General features: G+C 37.0%; 1 protein-coding gene across 10 annotated transcripts; it reads right to left on the bottom strand.

Annotated features, from left to right (window-relative positions):
• Nucleotides 1-1,127: 1,127 nt before the first annotated feature.
• Hen1 (Hen1 methyltransferase) lies at nt 1,128-26,820 on the bottom strand. Of its 10 annotated transcripts, none has more exons than XM_067087316.1 (9): nt 26,613-26,819; nt 24,929-25,036; nt 20,718-20,880; nt 17,645-17,739; nt 14,758-14,862; nt 12,852-12,994; nt 9,603-9,791; nt 5,785-6,456; nt 1,128-3,125 (listed from the first exon to the last, which is right to left on the bottom strand). In XM_067087316.1, the coding sequence occupies exons 6-9, from the start codon at nt 12,968-12,970 to the stop codon at nt 2,849-2,851; spliced, it is 1,257 nt and encodes a 418-aa protein (XP_066943417.1). In that variant the 5' UTR covers nt 12,971-12,994; nt 14,758-14,862; nt 17,645-17,739; nt 20,718-20,880; nt 24,929-25,036; nt 26,613-26,819; the 3' UTR covers nt 1,128-2,848. The 10 variants fall into 10 exon arrangements, with proteins under 10 accessions (XP_066943417.1, XP_066943418.1, XP_066943410.1 ...); XM_067087317.1 differs by lacking the exon at nt 26,613-26,819 and adding an exon at nt 26,403-26,556; XM_067087309.1 differs by lacking the exon at nt 17,645-17,739 and having other exon boundaries at nt 26,613-26,820.
• Nucleotides 26,821-27,181: the final 361 nt, after the last annotated feature.

Raw genomic sequence — 27,181 nt, 5'->3', positions numbered from 1 at the left:
TAATTGTAAAAAACTAAATTGTTGTTCTTCGGATATGTAAGATTAATACAGTATTCCCCACCCACCCATACCAGTTACAATCGCCTGATCCCATCATTACCCCTATACCCGCTCTTCTCATCATGCATGCACATATTCTTACAATACCAAATTATTCTCAGTACAACTATTATTTGACTTGCTAATGGATATCTGTCAGTGTAACAACCTAATCAGGGCAATATCTCTCTCTCTACATTTCATCGACTGTAGTACTAATTCCGGTTTTTGAAAATCTGGATGAAGCGATTGTAAACGTACCGACAACTGAATCAAGAAACAGGAGATTGTTGATGTCATTTACTGTAACTATCAAGCGTTATAAGATGCGCATTAAGAAGTCAAGTTTTTAAACGCTGCCAATTCTCAATGGTGGTTTTCATAAGTTAAAATAAAATAAATTTTTATTCATCCTTCATGCAAAGGAGATCATTAAGAAATACAGTGGACCCAACCTATTTGCAGCTTCATCTATTCATAGATCTTTCTGTGGAACGTATATACACATTCGTGGAAAATTTGCCTATTTGTGGTATTTTTCGTAGAGAAACATTCACAAATTACTGTATTTTCATATTTTCACGACTAAATGCTCTTTTTGTGATAAAACTATTAAAATATTAAGGTATAAACATTTTTAGGAGAGTTTTTTGGTATTCGCGGAATACAACGAATAACAGGCGGGCGAAAGTGATGTCCGGAGCTGGTGAAATCATGTTTACTGCTCATACAATCATGTAATGCGCACGTTTTAAATCCAACTTTATTTTACAAAAAACCGAATTATATTTCTTCTAGCAACTAATGACAATAATGTTGGTAGTACTCAATCAGCCGAGATTTTGAGAATGTGAACGATATCAAATGCAAATGGCGTACGATGACAATATTTATATTCTGTAACTGCGTAACAATGCGATAAAAATACATGCAAAACACTGTACAGTGATTAGATAAACAAGCAAAACAACCATTATTTAAATCAAAGTTTTTTATAATTATAGTTGTGCTGTTTAACTTCTGCAAATTATTACTTTTCTCCAGAAAACATTTCAGTTTTTAGAATTACGGATAAGAGATCGCAAACCTGTACCTCATAGTATTTACTTCATATTTTGCCAACATGTAATTCTTATATACAGTATATACTTTGACTCTTGTCACAAACAGAAATTCTTAATTATATTTATTAGCATCCGTTTACCTTTCCATTCTTCTCATAGCATGTATTATTTATTTTGATGCTGAAATCTTTACTAAACATGAAATCTAAGTATACAGTATTACATATAACTAGACAAGGACAATAGCAAAGGGTAAAAAGCCCCTGGGCAATTGCAACATTATGAGAGAATTCATCTGATGAAAGCTGTGAAACCTAAACAGTAAATTTAGAAACTGATAAAGCAAACAAAATCACTTTCAATAAAGAAATTTCCATTGCGTGTTCTAAAACTGTGAAAGGTTTAATGAGAATGCTCACAGTACCACGATAGACATATAACCTTTGACCCTTAAAGATTTGGCATCAAACTACTTAGAAATATAATCACTGACGCTTTCAGTGCAATGCAGTATAAGAAAACTGTTTATTCATTTTATACCATGAAACATCTTGAAGCAGAGTTCAACTATTAGTATGGAATCTAGACAAACTTTGCAGAAGATTAATGCCCCTTTAACCAAGTGTGTGAAAAGACTATTTAATTCAACTGCAGACTGAGAGTAAGACTTTAGTCTGTCTTTTGTAAACAATAATTAAGCCATTGGAACCCTCATCACCTGCACATCATGCTCCACTAATGAACAAAAATAAGGTTTCTGCCCACATGACACTGCTACTTGCAAACTGAGTACTTCCCATCTATAGCAATGGTAAAGAAATTTTCACATAATTTGAAAATACAGTGCGTACATTATACAACAGAGCATTTACATTTCAATTTCCAACAGCTTAGATATTTTGTTTTAAACTAGGATAGTTTTCCCCCCTGAAAAATTGTTTGTTTTACAATGAATGTTGATGTTTGGCAAAATTTGTTTTTTAAATGTCTGAACTATCTAAACGTATTCTTTTGAACCATAATGCATAGTCATGAGGCAATACAATATCATACTCTTTCCTTTTGGGAACATTAATTTATAAAATAAATAAAGGTCTCTTACTCAGCTTTCTAACTTTAACATAAGCATGCTTCAATTTTCACCTCTTTGAAGAACAAATTCTTTGGGAGAGCCCTATGAGAGACTAGAAAAGTAACTCGGTCCTCACTATAAAAGTTTATACATCAGATTTGTCTCACGAAAAGTTTATACATCACATTTTCCCTTCATGGGATAAGGCATGAAATGAGTTCTTGCCAAACTCCTCTCCACTGCAATTTCTGCCTGAACTCCCATCAGGTCTACTCTTCATCTATCACCATTCTCATGGACCTTTCTACTAGTCTTTATCCTTATACTTCCATATCTACTGCTTGACTAACTGCTCTTCATTCATTCTAATTAAATGTTCAATCCATTTCAATCAAATAAAAACCTAATGCCGAATTAAACTGACAGATTGCAAACTAACTCATAGATTGCAAACTAGATTATCAAGAACTGAAACCAATGGTCACCTCTTCTTAGGCAATTGTACATCCATCAAGTAAAAAGAAACTTAATGCTGCTTCTCAACAGTATTAAAACTATTCTGCAACTATACCAGAAACATAAATACAATAGAATTATTTACATATGAACAAATTATCTACAGTTCCATCTCAACCACACCATTCTGTATTTCCATGGCCACATCCACTTGCTATCAAGACCCCCATGCTGAACCATGAGAAGTGTCAGATTCACCCCATTCCCAGTCTTCCTCAGCCTGCTTCACTGGCGGTGAGACACTGTTAACACCTTCCCAAGTGTCACACGCCCAATGGTTTCCATCATATTCTGACAATCCCTTGTAATGATCATCACTACTGTCATCCACTTCCCTTTTTTCTTCATCTGAGGAGTCATGCCACAAGAGAGTTTTTCCTTGCCATGTTTCACCCTCTCCCCTGCAATCATAGCATTCTGGCTCCACTGTGGATCTGAAATAACAAAGACATAATAAATAATCAAAGAAATATTAATTCAATAATTCCATGTTACTTAAAAAAAAAAAAAAGCCTTAGCTACATCTCAGGAGCCATATTTACTCAGTCCATTGGTAACTGGCACACTGACTGTCATCAAGACTGGTTACCTCTTTTTTTGGGCCTTGACCTACTGCATACAGGTCCCGCAGACTTCCATTTGGAAGTATTCCGCACTATCTTCACTGTTGTGTGACATAACGGTCAGAATTATTACAGCCAAGCACTCTGCGATTACCTCTCTGACTATGACTGTTATGCTAAAATGACAAGGACTGTTTATAATTTAGCTGTTTCTTTTGGAGATGCACCTGGGTCTATCATCTACAGAACTGCAGTAGTCATCCTCTTGCATCTTAATCTTTCTCCTCAGCCACTTCCTTACGTGGACACTTCTTTCTTCCCATCATATCTGTGGATAGCACTGGTTTTAGTGTGTCTCACAATTGGGTGTGCAGCCACTGTAGGTAAATTCTAACCTGTTCCAGCTCATCAGGAAATCTTTTGTTTGGAGCCTATTGACTACAACTCTCAGGTTTCATAGTCACTCTTCTTTGGTGGCTCCCCAGATTAGCCAATTGTCTAGGTAGGCCACCAGTTGAATTCCTTCTTTTCTGAGTTCTTGGACAACTATTGCATCTAATTATATGAAGATTCTTAGGGCAATGTTTAACCTAAAGGGCATGACTTTGAATCTGTACATTTCCTTCCCTATCTGAAACCCTAGGAAGGGGCAGAAGGGAATTGCAATAAGGATGTGCTAGTATGAGTCTATCAGATCACTAGAGACGGTCCGAGTACCATGTGGAATGAGTGAACGTACTTGGGCAACATTAGTTATCCAAAACTTGTGGCAATCAAAGAGTTTGTCTAAACTTGACAGGTTGAGGATCACTCTCCAATCAGAGGAATCCTTCTTGGGGATGCTAAGGAAACGTGCCTGATGACGAATACTGTAAACATGTCTTTCTTTTAGGCTCCTTTTTTGGAGAACCTTCTTTACGTATTCTTCTAAGGAGGGGTCTGCTTTTTGAAAAGCCCTTTGAGATGTGGGGGAGGTTGACCCAAGCCCACTTTAGATAATGCTGTGTCCCCAAGGGGAGGGACTTCCACTGCATTTATTAATTAATTTCAGTTTTTTATATGTGAACGATTAACTACCACTATCACATCATGTATTGTATATATCAAGATACATAACGTAACTTCACAATATATATCGTATAGTAATGGTTATGACAGATAAGGTAATTATATCAATATGAATAGTCATATTTACATTTATATACACCTACACAGAAGAACAGGAATAACAGTCATTAAATATTGGAAAATTCAATCAAAGAAACCAACTTTACTGAAAATATACACATGGACAGTACAAGACTTCTTATTCATTTGAGATTCTGATGAAAACTGTAGTCATCATCCATTTGCAAGCTCTGTGATTTCAAGCAGAAAATTTTTGAAAACTATGTTTCCATCATAAAAATAAAATTTGAAAATAATGTGTATGGGTGTTTGTTGTTGTTGTTGTCATGGAGACCAGCATATATTCTGATTTATGGCATATATTTTTAAAAACTGATGAAAAACCATTATTCCATTTTGTGAACTTACGCCACTGAAGTATATGTTACATTTTTTGAAAGAATTTTGTGGTATCATACATGGCTCAAATAGTCATGAATTTCACATAACTGTAAAGTCTATTTATTATAATTTTACAGTGCAAACAGAAACTGAATATCTTTTCTCCAATTTATAAGGAATTAAAAAAAATGATTTAAGGCTAATTTTCACACATCCCAATTTTTTTTTATAACCATATCATGACAAGCACAACTTTTAGCTTTCAAATGACTCCAGATTGATTCAAGTAACATGAAGTACAATGTTACCGAGCAGTCAAAGAAAATTATTGCTAAGCATCTGCATTCAGTCATTAAAGAGCGAGTGTTTTGGCATGGTCATTTCTGAACCTCTCATCAAAATCCTCAAGGGGTTAAATTCAAATTTGCAAGTTTCTTAAGCAAGCATTTTAGAAAGTTATTACTGACCAGTATATTAACAAAAGTTAACAATTACGAATAAAATCATCACCAACCACACAAACACTTGCACACAGAAAAAACTGGCAATGTTAGGTCATGATTTAGCAGCTATTCTTTAATTCAAATTTATAAGTTCTTATGCAAATGTGTTGGAAATTTATTACCGATAGTTTATCAACAAGGTTTTGACAAGTATATATCAAATCATCACCAACTATATAAATACTACTATTAATACAAAATGCCATTATTTTAACACAGTTAATTTCACTAACAGTAATTTCACTCATTTACTGCTATCATTTAACTGGAACTTATTTTGACATTTCGTTTTTGTTGCTTCCTTCTTTATTGTACTACTATAAAGTGCAATTATTCAGCTTGAAAGGGTCAGCAAACACATTGTATTTAAGATAAGAAACATTACCTCAAACACATTGTATTTAAGATAAGAAACATTACCTCAAACACATTGTATTTAAGATAAGAAACATTACCTGGTCAATATAATCCCTATACAAAAAACACTTATACACAAGAAACAACACTATTCATCTTACCTTATCAAATTAAACGGTATCTCTCCCTCAGCCTCTGAATTTATCCATGCAGAAAGAGATGCCATGTCTATGACAGCACATCTCTGTCTAATGATTGGAAAAGTAAATTCATTTGTACCAGAGCTCTTCTTAATCTCCTCTTCTTTGTTAACATGAAGACAACGGAAAACTATAGGCCCAATTCCTTTCTTCGAGTTATGGAGCTCACCATTTATGGGTATGGGTGACCAATCACAATGATCTGTTCCACTGTCGCACTCTCCATTCTTGTTTTTTTCATCTACTCCCGCTTCTCTCCAGTCTAAACAATAGTTTTGATTGTCTTCACCAGTCTGCAGATAGCTGATGAGAGAATGAAATCTGTGAAGAATGAAATGCCTGTCTTTTTCTTCTGCTGTACGGCTATCAACGGGATAAGATACTTCGGATATTATTTGTGACTTTTCTCTTGGTACTAATATATCATACTGACACTTCACCAGTGGATCGTGTCCAATGTTTCCCTTACTGTCCAGAGCAACACTACCCAGGGCAAGAGCTAAAGATTCTTCTATATCAGATGTCGATCGAATAAAAATTGCCATTTGTGTACAATACGTATTGTGAGGTCCAAGACCACAACCAGATATCTGTACGCTGTAGTAAGAAGTGTCCTGAACTATTCCATGGCACCTGATCAAGAAAAAAAATTGAATCATTCCTATTGTACTATCATGCTTATGTAGATAACATTATCATATAAAGAAAAAATATTAACCACACCTTCTTGTGTAAATAACATATACAAAAGTTTAGAATTACATGTGACTGGAAGATGACTCAATTTGCTTGGTATAATTTGACATATTTGCAGCAACACATACATAACATCAATAAACACCGTATTTCCTTGCATCGAAGATGCTCCAACTTCCTAGACACCCCAAAATTATGACTATCCAATTTTGAAAACAAAAAATTAAAACAAATAGTGGCAACACACAAGAGCTGATGACTTTGTTCTGGTTGGTGCAAGCATATATTTGACTGTTTTCATGCATTACGTACTGTGGCTCCCATTACTGTGATAAATTGTTTGCTATAGTTTTCTTGGTTAATTTATTTTAAAAATACTTTTTTGATAGCGTAGCCACTGTTCGGAGTTAAATGAGTTACTCTTATGGTCCCCCAAGGGCACCTTAAGCCAGACCAACCAATATCAAAGCATTCTCTCATAGTTGGTCTTGGTCAGAATAGTTCTTTTGACAGACACAACGATAGAGTTTAAAAGAACTCAAGATGGCAAGGCGGTTCTTTCCCTTGCCTACAGCGATTACCCGGTTTCTCTTCACCCTTCTCATGTGGATATAGTAACTGCGCACAAACTGGCTAAGATTCCCATTTCTCTTAGGTCTGCTGTATGATTCACATGCCCCAAACAGTGCTCCAGAAAATTTTTGAAGGCTCTGTAGATGAAATGTTGCCATTACCTGCCGAGGACAGCTACAAGCAGTCTTAAGCTCCTGTAAACATTTGTTCCATAACCTTTTTCAGTTAGGCAAAATTGTTAAAATCTGCTACCAAGTGTATAAATCAAGGTGGGAAGTTTGGATTAGGCTACTAGGCTACACCATGCCTTCTGCTTTGCTGTCATCTTTGACAATTTTAAAATCTTATTAATTATGAATTTTAAAACTCAAAATCATTAGTTGGTAGTTTTTTACTTTATTCAGGTTCTTTTTGTTTTTCCAACTTTTGGAGTACAGTCTTTTTGTGCTGCCTTTATGCAGCCTTAAGGTGTATTTTGTTTCTTGTGAACTCAAACATACTGATAAACTTTACAAGTCTGTTTATCATACTTAAGAATATCTTTAAGGAAAACTGACGATTACTTAATGCTTGTTGACAAGACTTGATATTTGAATTAAAATGGATAAGCTAATGTTTGAGCAGCTGAAAGAACTCCTTTGAGAAAGACAGCTTAGTACAATGGGCGTTAAGGCTGAATTATGTCAGAGGTTAACAGACTCTGTAATGGAAAGCGCTTTGGAGCTTACTGAGTTTGCCACAGAAAAGCAGATAGAATTCGAAAAATGCAAGCAGGGATAGTGTTTCGTAGGTAAATAAGTCTCTTGTGCCGCACAGATCAAGAAAGTCAAGGTCACTTGTAAGTTCAGCCACTAATTCTTCAGTGTTAAGTGAAAAGCTTAAAGTTGAAGAACATAAAGCAGCCCTTGAAGCATGCAAGAAGTGGTTATTGGAGAAACATAGAATTGAATTGGAAAAAAAGAAAGTTGAGAAAGAAGTAGAAATGATGAAAATACACTCTGAACTTGCCGAGTTAACGGCCAAGAAGGGAGTTGATAAAAACTTTAACACTAATTACAATCCAGCAGATGAAAACACTGATCCACGAAAAGTGAATAAGCTCAAAGATATGAGTAGCACTTTCAAAGACAACACTCAAGATTATCTTTTGAAGACACTGGTTTCATTCAATATGAAATTATTAATGCCTAAGACTTAAATTTAGAAGTTTAGCGGTGACTGTAACCAGTTCCAGACATTTATGAAACCATTTGATAGTATTATTTCTTCCAAACTGACTTCTGATGGCAATAAATTATATATATACTTCAAGTAAACCATAACATATAGTTAATTCTTGTATGTTGTTGTCTGATAATGAAGGGGACAAGGAAGCCAGATGTCCTCTTGTAAAAAAAATTAATTTTGAGAAAATAACCAATGTCTACACTGAAAATGACACAAAGCAACTGGATGATTTTGCCATTTTGTTAGCAAAATGCAAAAATGCAGTATCAAATGTTGATGGTGGGACAGCTGAGGTAGAACACCCAAAAACAATACAAGAGATAGTTAGGAAGCTGCCCCATTACACTCAGGAAAGTTGGAGTTGTAGAGTTCACTCCCTTACGATAATGAAGGGCAGAGTAAGTTTTGCAGACCTGGTTTCTTTTGTAGACTCAAAACATATCAAGTATCACAAAGGAAATCACACAAAAACAACCCGGATCGGTGAGGCGAACTGAAGGAAAACCAGTTTGGCGGGCAGAAGCGAGCGCGAAACGTCCGAACTGTCCGACGGCCAAAAGGTAAGTGGATGTTATTTCAGGTGGGTGGGTGGGGCTACCCACCCTACCACCTGTAATTAGCTACCTAACAACTTGTTAAAAATTGAATGACCAGTTTCCAGCTCCACTGAAGGTATTTCCATATGTAAAGACAGAGAGTTTGTATTCGTGTAGGAACAATCACCACTTAAAATTAGCAAATTTGTAACAGGTTGATAACTGTAACTCAATTTTTAACAAATGTGTGTTAGCTTTTTTTTTTTATTCAGTTGCTTGTGTTAACAATTGCTGTTGTTTATTCCAGTGTTTTACACAGAACTGTAAGCAGTTGTAAATTATAAGATATAGTGATGAATTTTTGGATAAGCCACAAGTTTGATAAGCCTGGTTGAATGTATACTTATTTGTATTTAACCTTCTAAAATTTAGCTTCTAGGCTTATATACAGTAATGTGCAATATCAACCGAATCTACTGAAACTAGAGGCAAGCATAGGAAGCATAGCCTAGTGCAATCTGGCAAAACAGAAACTTGCACATTAAGCACAGCCTCGTGTAACCTACCGAAAATGCATCTCACACTATACACAAGAGTGTTGATAAGTTTCCTGAGTCTCTACCTACCTACTGTATATTGTTTTCAGTTATTCTCATGTATTAAATTATCTAATTCATACAATTTTCATGAATATACACAATAAGTAAAAAATGGCTCTACTAGTAATAACCATAACGAACAACTTGCCAATTTCTGAATTCTTCTCCACTCCATTCAAACTTGTGGTCCCAATGGCGAAATGTTCCAGGAACAAAGTCTGGAATATACTGATTAAAGTCTGCATTTGGAGTTGTGATTATGACAAGTTTTGGTCTCAATCTCTTGAACACATTGTCAATTAGGTGGGGTAGTTCTGAAGGATACATATGTTCTATTCTGGAATAAGGAAAAGGATATGTCATATTTTTGGAGTGTCTAATGTCACCAGTGGTGCTTAAATTACCGGACATTTTTAGCGTATACAAAAATACCAATATATACTAATCTGATATGTAACAGTTGTCTCATTTACAATAGTTGTGATAAATGTAGCAGGCTAACCACCTTACTTTTAAACTACAATACAGAAATACCTCCAGTTACAACAATTACTTTTCCAGCATTGCTGATTTTATGACAGTTTTTGTTGAAAAATAATAAAGGAAGAAATAAAAACTGAAAAACATAATCAGCAACCTTAAAAACTGACATGCAAAAATCAAAAGAATAAGTGCAAAATCACCTTAAAACTAATGCCAAAAACATAAAATCATATAAAATGCTTAAAAGCATAAAACATATTCTCTTTTTTACATGACAATCAGATGTTTAAGTTCCAATGTTGGTCACACAGCAGAACTGATTCTTAACAGCATATTCAACAAAAGTGTGCTGGCTCACACATTACTTGCAATATCTTGTTTGCAATCATTAAACGCCTTGAATATCTGTCCCCAAGGCTGAAAATTCATACCGTTAGTGCTACTAAGGGCCATGTTACACCTCTCGATAATTTGGTGGCTATGAAAAAAATGCTATGGCAAGGTGAAAAAAGTACCATCCTAGTTTGTGATTATGGCTTGAGTTGACAATGGTATTGACAAAAGCTCACAAAAAGACAGACTAGCCCATGTCACCGGCGATGTTCCAAGGATGAGGAACACAGTAAAAAATGATAGTGAATTTTTAATGAAAAATTAATATTACAGTGTATTATCCTAAATGTTATTACTTCCATACTTACTCTAAAGTACCATTAAAATTTCTGAAAGGTTACTGAAAGATAAAGGTTGCTGTGAGTGCAACCATACCTCGACGTTTACATTTTCTAAGCTGTTTGTACAGATAAAAGCTGATTTCACTGATATGGAATTATTCCTCAAATAGGTTATTTATTATGAAGATATGCCAATAATACATAAGGTAAAAATGGTTTTATTACCTTTATTATCGGTTTATTTCATAATGTGAATCTTTTCATGTATGTTGGTGGTTATAGCACCGAGGCTGTGGCTAGCCTACTGATAAAATTCACTTTGAATTCACGGTTTGATTTTTAGAATGGTAGTATAAAACGATCCCCAATTTTTAGGGCGAATTTTAGGATTTAAAGGTCACCTTATACATGGAAATATACAGTATTAATTAGGAAAAAGCACTGCTTTTGTCTGAAGACCTCAAGAAAAAGTTCCCCCAAGAGAAAGACAATATTCATTGGAAATTCTGGATGGTTTACGCAGTTCAAGCAGTGACAATCTTCAGATAGCCAAAATCCAAGGCGAAAGTTTGTTGGCTTATGAGTTAGCAGCATCTGAATTCCAAGCCACGTTGGCAAATACAGAGCAGCAAAGGTTTCCCACAAAACAGATATTCAATGTGGATGCAACTGGTCTTTATATGTTATACACTTTTCTGTTTTTGATTTTACATGTGTAAACTGTTCCTTTTTTGTTAAGTTTGCATTAAGCTTACAAATGTTCCTTTATGCTTGTCTTATATGTTACTGCGTCTTTCTAGTGATACTGAATTAATACTGATACACAGAATCAATCACAGATATGTTGTATTTTAAATAAGGATCAATCACGGATATGTTGTATTTTAAATAATGTCCATGGATTATACAAGATTGAAAAGCATTTAGATTTTGCTACTGTCAATTTGCTATCCCTTTTATTCTGAAGCTCTTGTGTCTAATTTGTGACATATTTTAGAACTGTTGATTCCTGGGTTTAAGAAGTCCACTTTACTTCAGAGTAATATCATTCCAAGGGCCCATGGAATGGCTCTGTATATCAGAGAAGCTTCTCCTCACCTCACAGAGTACCTGTAGGAGTCTGGGTGCCATAAAACACAAATAAATCTACATGAAACACAATAAATCTTTGTTTTTGGTAGCTATAGGAACCAACATTTGGATGAACCTATTTGTGGCTACTTGCTTACCAAAACAGCAGCAGATCTGGAAGGTAACTCCAGGCTTGTTTCATTTTGTTGGTGATTACAATCATTTTGTTGGTGATTACAATGCTCATCACATTGAATGGCTGGGCTCAGTTACTGACACAGATAACCATGGTGTTGCTGCTTTAAATTTTTCCACAAATTAAGTCTGATAACTTAATTTGTTTAAATAAAGATAAAAACACTTATTTCTCTAATCAGCTGACATCTTCCCATAATACATTCCTGCATTAAACTAATTCAAGTAGCAAATGTTGTATGACTCTCAACAATAATAACTTACAAATCTACTTGAATAATTCCATTCAATATTACAGTATAAATAAGGCAGACAGGGAAAATTCTCTGTTTACCATACAAACTATACCATATGACCTATTTAGGATACCATAATGAAAGCATTACATATATCACAAATTAATCATGCTGTAGACACAGCAAGAAAATGTTGCATAATTGCTTACAGAATTATCATCACTGATTCATGAAAAACACAAAATAAGCAATAAATTAGATGCTATTCAGGCTAGTGTAAAGTTACCGGTTTGGGTTTAAACAAATTTTTTAAAATGTTAACTTTTCACATACATACAAACCCATTACTTTATAAAAAAAAAAAAACTGCCATTCTCCTAACCCCTCCAAGCTACATATGGTTCAGACTATGCAGGGAGTGACCAGTTCTCAACACCACAGGTATTTAAAAACTCAGATGCATGCTTAGATTGGTGGAGAGAGGGACACCTCTAGTATGTGTCTGGAGATGACTGCTACTGAAGATTGGGCTAATATTAATTAATGGATTTTTAGGTGAAAAAATTCATCTTATATTTTTTTAAATCACATTTTTCTTAACGTACTGAAGCTTATTTTTCACTTTTGATCTCAGCATTCATAATCCAACAAAGTGTAATTATTCTAAGGTACACACTATGATCTATGATTGCATTTAAAAAAAGCAACTGAGGCTAACTCCTTAAAAAAGGCACTTACAATTCAATCATGGTAACAACTTGGGCATCCTTCATTACAGGGTTGTACACAGTTGCATCACCACAAACAGCTTTCACAGTGAGGGGTTCCGTTCGTAGCATGATGAAGTCCCCTAACATTGGTTTCAAGTGATGGATATTGTCCTACAAACCACACAATCATTAGCTTTGAATCCAATATACAAAGTACACAAAATGAAGAGACGCTAAATATGAGCTTGTACTTTTGCACTTTATCAACCAGCACATATGATAATGTATAAGAAAACAAAAAATATATCTCAGCACTAAACTGGGTAGGTTGTACTTTAACAGTAGGTATCCAAATATTAAAATTCTTTATGAAAATTTACACTAGTTGGGGTGAATCTTATCTACTCTTAAAGATAACTGATTCCCACATTGAGAGAAGGATGGCGCTGTGCTCTCATGCACCACATTTGAGGTGCCAGCAGGCAGACAAGAAAATGATGATGCAACACTACTCGTAGTGCACATCTGAGAGGAAGGGGAAGTAGGTGGGCCTAACGAGACCAATTGCCATCAACAGAGGGCAAATCATGGGCAAATAATGCCACTAAAATGAAGTCTAGCTTAGGCTCCATGAAGCACCTAATAACAGAGCAGAAGATGAAAAAGGAACATTAGAGGTGGCAGAAGAAGAAAAGCCGTCAAACACCAGAAGCTAAAGATGATAAAAGTATAAAAAGTAAACTACAAGGATAAAAAGGTGTGGAAGGAATAGAATGAGGCTGAGATACTGACACTGATGACATAGGTTCAACAATAAATCGAACATAATTATTATCACAACTGGAACAAATAACAGAAGCAGTCTTAACGTTACCATTAATGTTATTCTCTCTTAACTTAGGAGCTAAGGCTAAGCTAACCTAACTACCATTAAAGTCTGACAAAGGCAATGCTTTCTGAAACAATCCTTTGGCAAGAGAGCCAAATGCTTACCAATCGAAATGGATGAGAAGAAAATATCAAAGGGAATAGAAACCTCACCCCAAGGACTGACTCAGTTCCCTGGTAGCAGACTCTCCAACTGTCATGGGGCAGTGGTACAAATAGGCGAGGCCACCAATGCCTTTTCTCTTGAAGGGGACCACAATACAGAGCACACACCAAGAGGGGGAGGACTGGTTATCTAAAGCCAGAATTCAGTCAAACTCTTAACCAAGCTAGATTAAGACTAGCATCCTGTTCTAACTGAAGAATAAGCTTTTCTTGAACCTACGGGGGAGCAGGAGGCACGAGCTGAGGTTGCAGGTTCAGGTCCAGGCAGAGGAGTATGTTATGAGACAGTACGGGACAGAGAAAGGTAACAAAGGAGATGAAGGAGCCAGCAAAGAAGCAATAAGTGAAGTAACAAGTTTATTCCTGTATCAATTAATTGCTTCCAAAATTATTGGCTCTATTTTCCTATGTATTCTCTTCATACCTCAATGACATCACTCTCCTGACCCCTATAACTGCCACTAACTGATTGCCTATCTAACACTGTAGAATATAGCGCTAATTTAATTCTAATGAATACCATTGTTAACACAGAATTCGTCTACACAAAAACTGATGTTTTGTTCTACTGTCATCTGGAGACATCCTGAGAGAACGAAACAAGCCACAGTACCATGAAAAAACAGCCAACAACAAAATTAGCAAATATACCAACCACCATTCTGAATAGTGGGAAGAATAATTCTGATGAGAAATATAGCATTCAAGATATACCTGGTGGAGAGCATATGAACTAGACAGTCCTCCACATCAGCCAAGCATTCTTTTTTATACTTTAAATGCTGACTGTACCTGCTGGCACAAAGATATACTTATCTTTAAATGTAGGTAAGATTCATCCCAATAATACAGTACTAAGAGAAATAGTTTACAGTACTTACCTTCAAGGTGGCTTCATCTTTGTCCACCACCACAATTTCTTTCACACCAGAGATATCTCGTAGGTACCGAAAGAATTTGAGATCTGAGCAGCCAAGATCTAGAACCTTTGGAAAAAGGGTGTTATATAAAACATGATTAACATTTTGGTCACGAATTATCATCAACAGAGGAATCACATGTGGTTTTGCCACATCTAAAAGGCATAAACAAATAAAAAAGCAATAATGCAAACTAATGCAAGGGTTAAATACGTAAAGTATACAATAAAAAAAAGCAGATTTTTATATAAGTAACTTACCAAGTAATTACATAGCTATCAATTTATATTAACTGGCAGCTAAAATGTGAAAATTCATGGTAGCGGTTCTTTTGTTTTGTTTTTGGGGCAAGTAGCTGGTCCCGCCCACTTTCGGTGAAGAAGAGGAACAACACAGCAAGAAGGATCAACTTATTTCTGCCGGCTTTCGACAAAGGTTGTAAAGCAGCAGCGTAAATTTGGGACTTTCATAGGCTTTACTGGTTATTTTCCATGAAGTATCGGTGAAGTATTTTTGATTCTTTTGGTTGTCCTTTGGCATTTATTTATGTAAGTACCACTAGCACTCGATATTGCAGCAAAAGCTGTAATATGGGATTGACTTCTGCCAAATACAATTTGCATACTGTGCGTTCTAGTTGCAGGGGTCAAATGAGCTCTATAGATCTTACTTACGCTGAATGTGTTGACTGGGACTCTAGACAGTGGAAAATTTTAACTTCTCACCTTTCTACGTCCGAAAGAGACAGGATAAGGATACGCTCAGTGTTCAGGTACAGGGCCCTGGATATTTCTTTGGATCGGGATTTATCCGAGCTTATTAAATAATTCGATACAACGAAACATAAAGAATTAGAACAAGTATCGTGGAACCTGGATGTCATACTTAAATGGCTTTCCAGTCCTCCCTTTGAACCTCTTGACTCTGCTTCCCTGAGGATCTTAACCAAGAAGACTTTATTCCTAGTAGCCTTGGCTACAGCCAAGAGAGTAAGTGAGATTTAGGCTCTAGACAGAAGAATCAGTTTCTCTAATGAAGATGAGTTATGTTCTTTTATTTACTCTTGGTTTTCTCGCAAAGAGCGAGAATCCAGCGAAGCCTTGGCCTTGTTCTTTTGGCATTAAAAACCTAATTCAGGTGGAAAGATTCCTTTGTCCAGTAAGGGCACTCAAATGCTACCTCCATAAGATAAGAGGTCCGTCCAATCACCTGTGGTGTTTAGTGAAGAACCCTTCACGAACTCTCTCGAAGAATTCCCTCTCTTTCTTCTTAAGAGATCTATTTCGCAAGGCAAATTCTCAAGTGGGAGAAGAGCTTCTACCCATTCTGAGAGTGAGAGCTCATGAGATTAGAGCCGTAGCAAAGTCCCTATCATTCAAGTACAATCTTTCTCTTGCCTCCGTTCTCCAATCCACTTATTGGAGGTGTAAGTCAGTATTTTTGGGGCATTATCTAAGCGATGTGGAAACAGTTTTTAATGATTGCAGTACCTTGGGTCCTTCACTGGTGGCTGGCACAGTGTTGGGGAAAGAAGTATAGGAAGCTTTCCTTCCATCTTTACTCTTCGGCTTGGAAATCTGTACCGGGACACCCTCTGGGTCTTTTAATGGTTGGATGATGGTACCTTTAATCTTTTGGTGTAAGTATCAATGTTGTTATCTGGTTTTGTGTGTCAGTACTGCGCCCAGGGCAGGGGCAAACTTTTTACTTTGCTAGTGTTCAGAGAAGTCCTTCGCCGCGAGGTCCCCACTTATGTAGCGGGTGACACTTGGCTTTACAGCCACACCTCTACAGGGTAAGATGAGTGCCACCAGAGGCAGTATCTTCCTGCAGCAGCTCTCTTACCAAGTATGGAAACAACAAACATCGTATTGATGTTAGCAACTCCTTTCTATTCTCAATTTAGTACTTTAAATACTTGAGGTAGAATAAGTCCATGAATCCCACCTCCTATCAATGTGGGAATCAGCTACGTAATTACTTGGTAAGTTACTTATATAAAAATGACATTTTTATAATAAAGTTTTATTATATACTAACCAAGTGATTACAGAGTGGGGGCCCTCCCCTCCTCCCCCCTCATAGACATTAGGGCATAAACAAACTGATCCTTCGTGCTGAGTTGTTCCTCTTCTTCCCCGAAAATGGGAGGGGCTAGCTACTTACACCAAATACAAAACAAAAGAATTGCTATCACGAATTGCTGCCGGTTAATAGAAATTGATAGCTCTGTAATTACTTGGTAAGTATATTTAAAACTTTATTTTATCATAAAAATGTTTTTGTACGCAATGGATATGCCAAGAAGAAAAATCTTTTACATTACAGAATTATAAAATATGTGATCTTTTAAAAGACAAATTAATGTACTGTATACAAACAAAGGGCACAGCATTAGGTATTATACTGGATAGAAGATGAACTGCAGCCCTAACACTTTTATAAGTTTGAAAAAATTGTATCTACAGAGCATAAAATTTTACATAGCACTTGGATTTTTTTTAAATAAGCAGCAAACTGTAGTAGTTAGTACAGCTGTGCATTGTCAGGCTAACTTAATTACCTACAGAGACATTTGTCGTTACAGTATTTATATTTACCTTTACAGGTTCTGACTTCAGATCTGATACAGTGACAGAATAAGCTTGAAAAAAGCATTGTTTACTTACGATTGTCTAACCTATTACACAGAGAATGGCAACTAATGCTTACCTTTGCAATCTGATGAAGCATTAATGCAACAAAATGATGATCCATAAAATGTGCATGCACTATGAATGATCAATCTTAGGTATGAATGAAAATTGTGTGAAAAACTTTGTTTTCAAAAACCAATGCTTACACTCACAAAAAGGCCCGGGACAAAGGGACGAACTGCTGCTGTTCTACTCCCAAAGTGGGAGCCTGGTTACCATTGCTATATGACTTTCTCCAGTGATGAAACTTGAATAAAAAAAAAAACACACACACACATTCAGTGAAGATGGTGTAAGATTCCAAAAACCTAATTTTATTCATGATAACATAAATATGCAATTTTTTAAAAACCTTTTACTCTTCACCTACAAACCTACAATTTCTGTGACTTCCTCATTTGTGCAAGTGCAAATCCTAAGCACTATTTGTGAATAACAATTAGAGGATTGTCTCTTGGCTGGTTAGCAGCACCCTGACGAGAAATGAGAACCTCACTTCTCATGTACAGTAGTCTAGGTATGGCTGTGATGAGCAACTAGGGTTGGGAAGCAGGCCGTCATGTTTTTACAAAAATTACACTTGTTTGTTGTTCAAATCAATAAATATCATGACTTGAAATGAAATTTAGAAGGAAAGCTTGAGCTGCTAAAGAAAAATCCTGAATAGATGACTGGAACAAAGGGTCCAATTGGACATTCAAGACCTGGAGATGACAAAGAACCCAATGACTTGAAGGGCAAAGTTGTAAATGTAAAGTCTGAAATCCTGTGCATAATGTACAATAAGAGGTCTCATCTCTTACTGAGACTTACTAGCCACCCAAAGATGACACCAAGCAACATTACCTGACAAAGCATGGCCTCCATCTCGCATGAGAAACATTGGACAGAAAGAGAAACCATCATTGCCTCTCCATTCTCATGGCTTTGTATAAATGGAAAAATTTTTGATTAACTTACGGAAAGATGAATCACTCATACTACCAGTGGTGAACCACAGCTGTGATCTTTGGACAATCTCTGACGATCACCAACCTAACTGCTGATTAGATGATTCAATGAGCACAAGAGTGTTTCCATTCCAGCCTCACCATTAACATCTCCGAACTGGTTTGTCTTTCCCAGATATCCATATTCTCGTACGATGTTTAGCTAAGGCTCAAATTTTTTCTCACAGAATTTGTATAAGTAACCTCTGTTCTGATTTTTTTTTAATTCATTCTCCTTTGAAAATCAGAGTTGATTAGGAAACATCTGGCCTAGCAAACTACTGTACTCTGAGATAATTTTATACTGTTATAGTGTTTGGACCTTTACTCTTCCAGGGATGAATAACAACATTCTACACCTGCATCTCCAAATACAGTCAAATCTAAGTCTTCTGATAGTTACTGAGTTGTGTAGTTTTCTGCATCAGGCAGTCCACCACAAACATGAATTGGGCAGTCCAACTGCTGGAAAGACATAGAAAAGAAGAGGCCCGGATCCAAAGCAACTCCAAACCCTGTGTGCTAAAAAGAGTAGAAACCTGTCTTTTCCTTGTTAGAAAATTGAAAATTCTGTTCAAAGAACAACAAGGTCAGAAGGGAAGGTTCCAAACTTGTTTTCTAGATGGCCATTCCTTACATAGGAAACGGTAGAGGGTAACATGACCTAACAGCAGCACCTAGGGAGAAATACCAAGAATGGAATTCTTGTTGTCTAATCAGAGCCTTCTCAGCAGAGGGACTGAGAACCCCTAAAACCTCACAGAGAGTGAATACGGTGTAGCTGGTGAAGAGGCCCAAATTCCATGGAAGAAGGGATCATGTATGTATCACAATTGCCATTCCAAAAGACAGCAGAGGAGAGCAGGAGCTTCCCCATTCTCCGAACAATTGACAGTGCTGGGAGTGTTACGACTGATTGACTGATTTATAAGAAATTTGGCTGTAAAGCCAAGCACTTGGGCACTTTCAGCCTTTCAGCACCCAAGACAATGAAAAAAGAGAGTTGCAGTGGTTGGACACCAAGCTGGAAGAAAGGCTTTGGGAATGGAGGTAAAGTAAAGGGCTACATAGTGGGTGCAGCTAGGGGCAGTCCTCTGGACGACTGAGAGAACAAATGGGAATAAGACTGTGTCCAAAGAATGACGATGGCACATGGAACAGACATCACACAGCTTTCAACTCACTGCCTTCAATTTTTGTCAACTCTCTTTGTCTCCAAGAACAACAGGTAACATCAGCTTCTGGTGGATGGTCCCAGGCTTGATAGTTCTGCAGTCAGGGAGGTACCTCCTGGTAGTCTTACCGACAGTCAGTCATAAACTCTCGCATCTAACCTACAGCTCCTTATGGAGGCTTGATCTCAAAATGGGTTCAAAGACCAGAGCCCTCTACAGGAGAAGAGAACACTTATGGGGAATCCTGAACAATGACTCTAAGGAGAAGATTCTAGGTGGTGGGTCCCGAATTTCCTCAGCAATATGAAGACTGAGGAGAAGGGAAAGAGGAGGAGGATGGAAAGGACCCCACAGACAAAGAATGTATGAGAGACTCTCACAATTTAAAATTTTTTTCTAATAAAAAACCCATGAATTCCTGCAAAGAGGGGTTAGTACTTTATTTAAACCTTCATGCAACAACTTTGAAGATGCAACCTGTAGCCTTAATACAGTTTTGTTCAATGGAAAAAGGTTGCCAAAATAAGAGGACAAAAATTATTTGGCGTTCAAGTATCCTTGACTTACTGAACAATGCAAACAAAACAAAAGTAATCAAAGCCTGTTATAAATAATTGTTGCTTAAGTACCCGTAACATAATGAAAAACCACCTACATATAAATAAAGCTAAAACAATTAAGAACCACCACCTTCATACAAACAAAATTAAAATAATTGACAAAGCTTCAAAACCATATTAAGTTCATGACCAGAATAGTTGTGGAGATTTGTAAATACAACTCAAGAATTGTCAAGTTGCTGACAGAGGGGGGGGTGGTACCCTGCCACCCCTCTACCCACTGACATCAGCTACATAGTTTCCAAGCTTCCGTAACCAAACCAGCCATCAGCAAAAGTGATACACATAAAAATGAAGGTCTGTTTTATTGTAGGAGCAACTTCACTTTCAAAATGATTGGGGCAGTAAGTGAAAAGGAAAAAAAATCCATTTAAAAATATAAAATTCATAAAAGGAGAAATGAATCTTTACCCACTACTCTATACACCATTATAAACATACCTTTGAGAAGGTTCCTTGGCTGTAACTCTCTATTTTCTCCTTCACTTTCTGATAACGTTGTCTATACAGTGGTGGAGTGAACACGATTGAGCTTTCTGAGATTTCCAAAACACCAATGTTTTCATCGACAAACTTCAGCTTTTCCTTTGTTTCCATGGCTTTCCTGTAAGAAAAACAAAACAAAAACTAACAAAAATGCTAAATATTTCAAATTTGCAATTTGTTCCTATAGGAATACAAACCATCAACTTTCATAATAGACTCTATACTTATGTAGGAGATATTGTCCAAAGAACATAACCAATGTTCTTGTACCAGGAAATGTCAGCTTTCGGGTCACAGATGTGAGCAGGGGAAGAATGATTCATGTAACCACCTGTACAGTCTAGCAATGTAATACCACAACTGACAAAGTCCTATACCAGAGTTTGTTATTTATGTACATAACCTTACTTTTGGAAAATTTTAGGGACCTATGGGTTCCTGTAAGGGACAAGAAGAATAGCCTGAAGGCAGCAAATTGTACCTTCATGAAATCAAAGATAATACTATAGCACTCCCCTTGTTAAAAGTTAAAAGTCTGTCAAATCTAGCTAAGCTAATTGTAATTAGTGCAAAATCTACCAAAATACTTCACAAAAGACGGCGATAGCCACAATCATCCGATGAAAAAATCAAAACAAAAAGCTGCTCAACAACCGATGATCAGTCGCTGACCAGCAGAAATGAATTGAGCTCTTCAGCTGTGTTGTACCTACTCTGCCCCCAAAGTGAGCAGGGCTAGTTACCTACACTAAAACAACGGAAGTGCTACCGTGAGTTTCAAAATTTAAGCTGCCATGGTAGTTAGAAACTAATAGGCATGTAATTACTTGGTAAGTTACTTGCGTAAAACCCTATGACAATGGCCTACTTCACCTGGTAGACACCTGCCAAGGACATATGGAAGGAATCTGACTTCTATCTCATGCAACGCTGCATAAAAAGCCTCTTGCTTGCAAGAGATGCTGGACAATCTCCAACCTCCAGACATCTCAGCAGATGTAGCTGCCAAAGCAGCATAGGCCGCAGGGTAATTTTCTTAGCACCTTGATGGAAAGGTCCAACAGATCAAGATACCACTAAGTTTATGGTCAACGTGGAACCTCAAAAGTCATCACGAGACCAGTAGTGATCAGCACACAACTGATCACTTGACAGATCATGCTGAATTGATAGAGGCCAACACAGAATATGGAGTTTCCTGCTTGACATGAGCCTGATGAATAAGCTTGTTCAGAGATGATAGGATGCTGTTCAGTCTCGAGCCTCCCATTAAGCCTACTGCTGCCACATCACCCAATGGCACGAAAAGCATTCCCCAACCAACAGCAGCAGGTCAGGAGAACTGCTAACTTCAGTGTCCCCCTCCCTTCCTCTTCCCATTGGCTCTCTCCCCCACTGAAGCCTGGGGAAAAGACTGAAAGGGCCAGGAAGGTTCTTAGGAAGAAGAATGCTGAGCATATAATCAGGCTTTGGAAGAGATCCGGCCTTTTCCTAAGCCGGATGTTGATGGTGTAGCCACCATTAAATGCTTGGCTGAAGTCCCCTTCACATAACCTGAAGTAATTTTGCGTGAAATTTCATAGTGAATAATGGAGTCCTGAGGATCAGTTCTCTGTTTCTGTAGAACTGCCTTGACCTTGCTCTTTAAAAAGAGCAAAGAGGTACTCAAGACCAATCCATTCCATAATGTGAAAACACTTTTGATGTGAATGTGTCATAAAGAGACTATGAACACTGTCATGTCTCTTCAAGATGAGGTTAGCCAAACATGGAATCGTATGCAAGGAAGGTCAATGTTCTTCCTCCTGACATTAACAACCTCTGAAACTTAATCTTGTCCTTCTCAGAGGACATGGCAGAAAAAGCAAAGTCTCCCACTATACTAAGCCAAAGGTCCAACGACAATGACACTTGGACTGAAGCCATGACAACAGACACTAAGATCCATTCTGTTCAATGCCAGTCAAAGGGAAGGATATTCATCAATATGCAGAATGATGGGTCAAACTGCAGAGGGGTAGGACTTGGAATTCACTGGGGTATAGTATATCTGCTATCATGCAGAGGTGGGGAAGCAGCTTGGCCAAGTGAGTGGAGGAGAGGTAGTTTTCCAATAACAGAGATGGGGGTCCATCTCCTCCTGAGATCTGTTCAGCACAATGGTTGAAGACAATTTGAATGAACCACTAACTGAATTAGTTTGCTAAACATATGATTTACAGGAAGCAGCTCTGGGTGGCTAGGAACTAAGACTTAGCCTTGAGATTTGGAGTCTAGGACTAAGCCTTGTCTAGAGTCTACTGTGCCTAACTGGCAGCTTAGCAGCCAGATGGTTAAGCTTGGCCTAGACCAGTTGTTCTGGCTAATTAGTATAACCTTGCATTAAATGTCTGTCATAGCCTTAATCTAACCAATAAATATCAATTAACCTGCCATTACTGGATAGCTTTGGAAACTTCAAAAGTTGTCTACCACAGGAACACTGCAGTTACTTAGATAGTCTCTGTTGGCTTATCACAGAACCTACGCTAATTTTTTACTATTATTGTTATTGCACGCCAGTCAATTTTATTTTGCCTTCGTCTAATCATCTGAAGTTTCATAGCCTAGGTTAGGCTGACTTGGATCCTAAACTTACTTTATTTCATTTTTCATAAAATAACTTCACCTTGATGAGGTAGCCAACACAGTAACTTTATAAGGAATTCATTTCTCACAAAATGAACTACCCTATTGTTTTTATGTTTATCTTATGTTTCACGTGTTTTGACCATTATTATTGGTGCAACCCAATTACTTAACCATTTTCCTTATTCCTGTTTCTAAGAATCATAGGATAGGATAGGATTATAGGATTTAAGCCAAAGGCCACGCGCTGGGACCTATAAGGTCATTCAGTGCTGAAAGGGGAACCAAGAGTAATGCAGGTTTGAAAGGTGCAACAGGAGGAAATCATTGCATTTGCACTATGAAACAAATGTTAGGAGAGATGGAAAGGTGGAAAGTAAGATGGAAGAAAGAGAATATGAATGGAGGTACAGTACAGTAAAAGGAACGAAAGGAGTTGCAGCTACGGGCTGAAAGGACGCTGCAAAGAATCTTAAGTAATGCCTACAGGCACTGAGTGAGGTACAATGACGGCACTACCCCCAGGGGGTCTGAGAATTATGGAGGGATAATAGAGGGAAACAAGAGATTTTGGATGCCTTTTGTTCTCTGGCAACTGGTCTGATCACTCTTTCATAATTCTGCTGAATTATGCTCTCAATATACAAACAAACTCTGAAGCAATAGCCTTAGTCATTGTGCGTTGGTGATATCATGATGTTTCCTTAAGTTCCGTACAGTTTTGCATCTTGGTCAATCTTTTGTCACATAGGCAAGAACATGTGAACAGACCACATTTAAGACATGATATACTTTTCATGAAGTAAGTTCTCTTGGTAAAACTATAGAACAGCTCTGCACGGACTATTACCCTGGAAATTGGTTTTTCCTATACTTTTAGTGTTGCTGATGAAGGAGGTGGTGTTGTCTACTGTTGGTCAGTCATTATTAACCTCATATCTATCCAACACAGATGGGGACCCTTTGAGAATGCGGGGTTTTGGGTTGGGGAAATCACTGGGAGAAAGACCGGCCTATCATACTGCTATGGAATGGTTCCGCGCATGCACACCTCATTAGGGAGTCATATGTTCAAAAAAGGATTTGCAAAGGAAATCTATTATAAAAGAAACTCAACTAACCTAACGTACCCTAACCTAGTAGGCTGTGTTACTTAGCCAGGGGGCCGAAGGAAACGCCACTTTTTACCAAAGTTCCCCTATAACGCTGCACATGCGCGACAGCATTCCAGGATGGCCAGCATACAATAACATATTGGTTCCGAGGCTAATTACAGGTTAATTGCAGTTGACTGCCAAAAAATTATGGTAAATTCTTGATAAACAACCAAATTATTATAGAAAAAGTCAATATAGGCTATATAGGCTAGGCCTATGGTTTTCAATAAAATGAATTCCTAAAACGTTAAATATGATTTTACTGATGGTTTTTATATGATCCTGATGAATCTGATAACAGCTGCCATAAAGAATAAATTGATTAACCAATCACAAAGGCCAATGTCAGCCACTGATGGAAATGCCAGTCAGAAATCTCACCTTTACGTTCAGGTTAGGTTTTGCGTAGAGGGGAGGAGAGGATCCATGGGTGCACCTCGATGCCTAAATTAGGTTACCGTTTCTTCCCTTTTTTTCTGCGGTCCCAATCTGCCAAGATTTGCAAAGTTATGTTTGTGTATCTTTCTCTCTTTTGCTTTTCTTCCTCTCCCCCAAACAAACAAGGTTCAGACCCCTAGTAATGGGAGGCTGGTATATCAGGTTAACGACCTATTTCAATGAATGTTTCAAATTCGTCTTGTATCGCATAAAATAGTCTTGGCGTAACTGTTAATCTTAACATTTTAAAATAAGCAATTACTTAACTTATATTCTGAATTTTAAAATACTTTTTTAGTATGTATGGAAGCATGAGTATATGCATTTACTGTATGTATGTGTTCCAGTATGAGAGCATGTGCCTATGTGCTATTTTTATTTTCATTTTAATTTGTTCATCACCGTAGTGAATGACCTATTGGGTCCTAGCGCTTGGCCTCAGGCCTAGACCTGGTATTTTAATCAATCCTTCGGGCCAGCCCTGTGAGAGCTGAAAGTCAGCTCAGTGGTCTGGTTATATATATATATATATATATATATATATATATATATATATATATATATATATATATATATATATATATATATATATATATATATATATATATATATATATATAATAAAAATTTCCTAAAGGAAAGTCCACAAAGATGCAATCGTCCAAAAGCTGGCGTGTTAAGGACTAGTCTGGTCTAGTTGAGAGTCTAAATAATATGGAGTTGCTTATTGAGAGCCTAAATAATATGGAGTTGCTTAAGATTTCTTCGTGAGGTTTTGTTTCGGGTGATTCTTTCCCGATCTCTGTTTAGGCTTTGGGTGATTTCCTTGCACAAGAAGTACTTGTAATACACAATACTATACAGTTACAGCAGTCAATAATACAAAATCCTATACAATAACAGCAGTCAATAATACAAAATACTATACTGTACAATAACAGCAGTCAATAATACAAAATCCTATACAATAACTGCAACCAATAATACAAAATCCTATACAATAACAGCAGTCAATAATACAAAATCCTATAAAATAACAGCAGTCAATAATACAATCCTATACAATAACAGCAACCAATAATACAAAATCCTATACAATAACAGCAGTCAATAATACAAACTATACAATAACAGCAGTCAATAATGCAAAATCCTATACAATAACAGCAGTCAATAATACAAAATCCTATAAAATAACAGCAGTCAATAATACAATCCTATACAATAACAGCAACCAATAATACAAAATCCTATACAATAACAGCAGTCAATAATACAAAATCCTATAAAATAACAGCAACCAATAATACAAAATCCTATACAATAACAGCAACCAATAATACAAAATCCTATACAATAACAGCAGTCAATTATACAAAATACTATACTGTACAATACCAGCCGTCACTAATACAAACTATACAATAACAGCAGTCAATTCAGGAACCACCCATCCTGTTTGAAGAACAGGACGATGCACATACGAAAAACAATCCTCCAAAACATTTCAATTAAAGCCTACGAAGACGACAACCAAGCCTAATATATCTTATCGCACAGCAGACTATATACGACGCTGCATCAAAAAAACATCCTCCTCTCCCTTCTTATCTCTCTCATATACTTGCCAGTTCTTCTGTGTCACTCAGTTATAAATCGGCGAATTCAAGCGACAGGAAACGCATTTTCACGCGACACTCGAGAGGAGGGTGTTTCTGGCGACACACGAGCACGATTTGTACGAAATCGCGTCAGGGTCAGACGTCTCGTACACACAATTACGATAATCAAAACATTACGTCTCTTTCATAGATCCTCCCCCTCCCCCCGTACCCCCTCCCGGAGTCGTTTTGTATGGTGTTTGATACAACTTGAGGGGTTGTACGTGTTATTCTCATTCAGATCTACATATTTTCAGACATTTATATAAAACCAGGCAAGTAATTCATCATACTTTCATTTATTTCGTAGGTTTCTCTGTTTGGACAAAACTAATTCTAAAAGAACGTAACCAAACCAACACTTCTGAATCCGATTCTCCATTGTACTTGTTATTCTCATTCAAATCTACATATATTCAGACATTTATATAAAACCAGGCAAGTAATTCATCATACTTTCATTTATTTCGTAGGTTTCTCTGTTTGGACAAAACTAATTCTAAAAGAACGTAACCAAACCAACACTTCTGAATCCG

This window comes from Macrobrachium rosenbergii, chromosome 43 (assembly GCF_040412425.1).
Source record: "Macrobrachium rosenbergii isolate ZJJX-2024 chromosome 43, ASM4041242v1, whole genome shotgun sequence".
Classification (NCBI taxonomy): domain Eukaryota; kingdom Metazoa; phylum Arthropoda; class Malacostraca; order Decapoda; family Palaemonidae; genus Macrobrachium; species Macrobrachium rosenbergii.
This window is presented reverse-complemented; position numbering and strand designations above follow the sequence as displayed.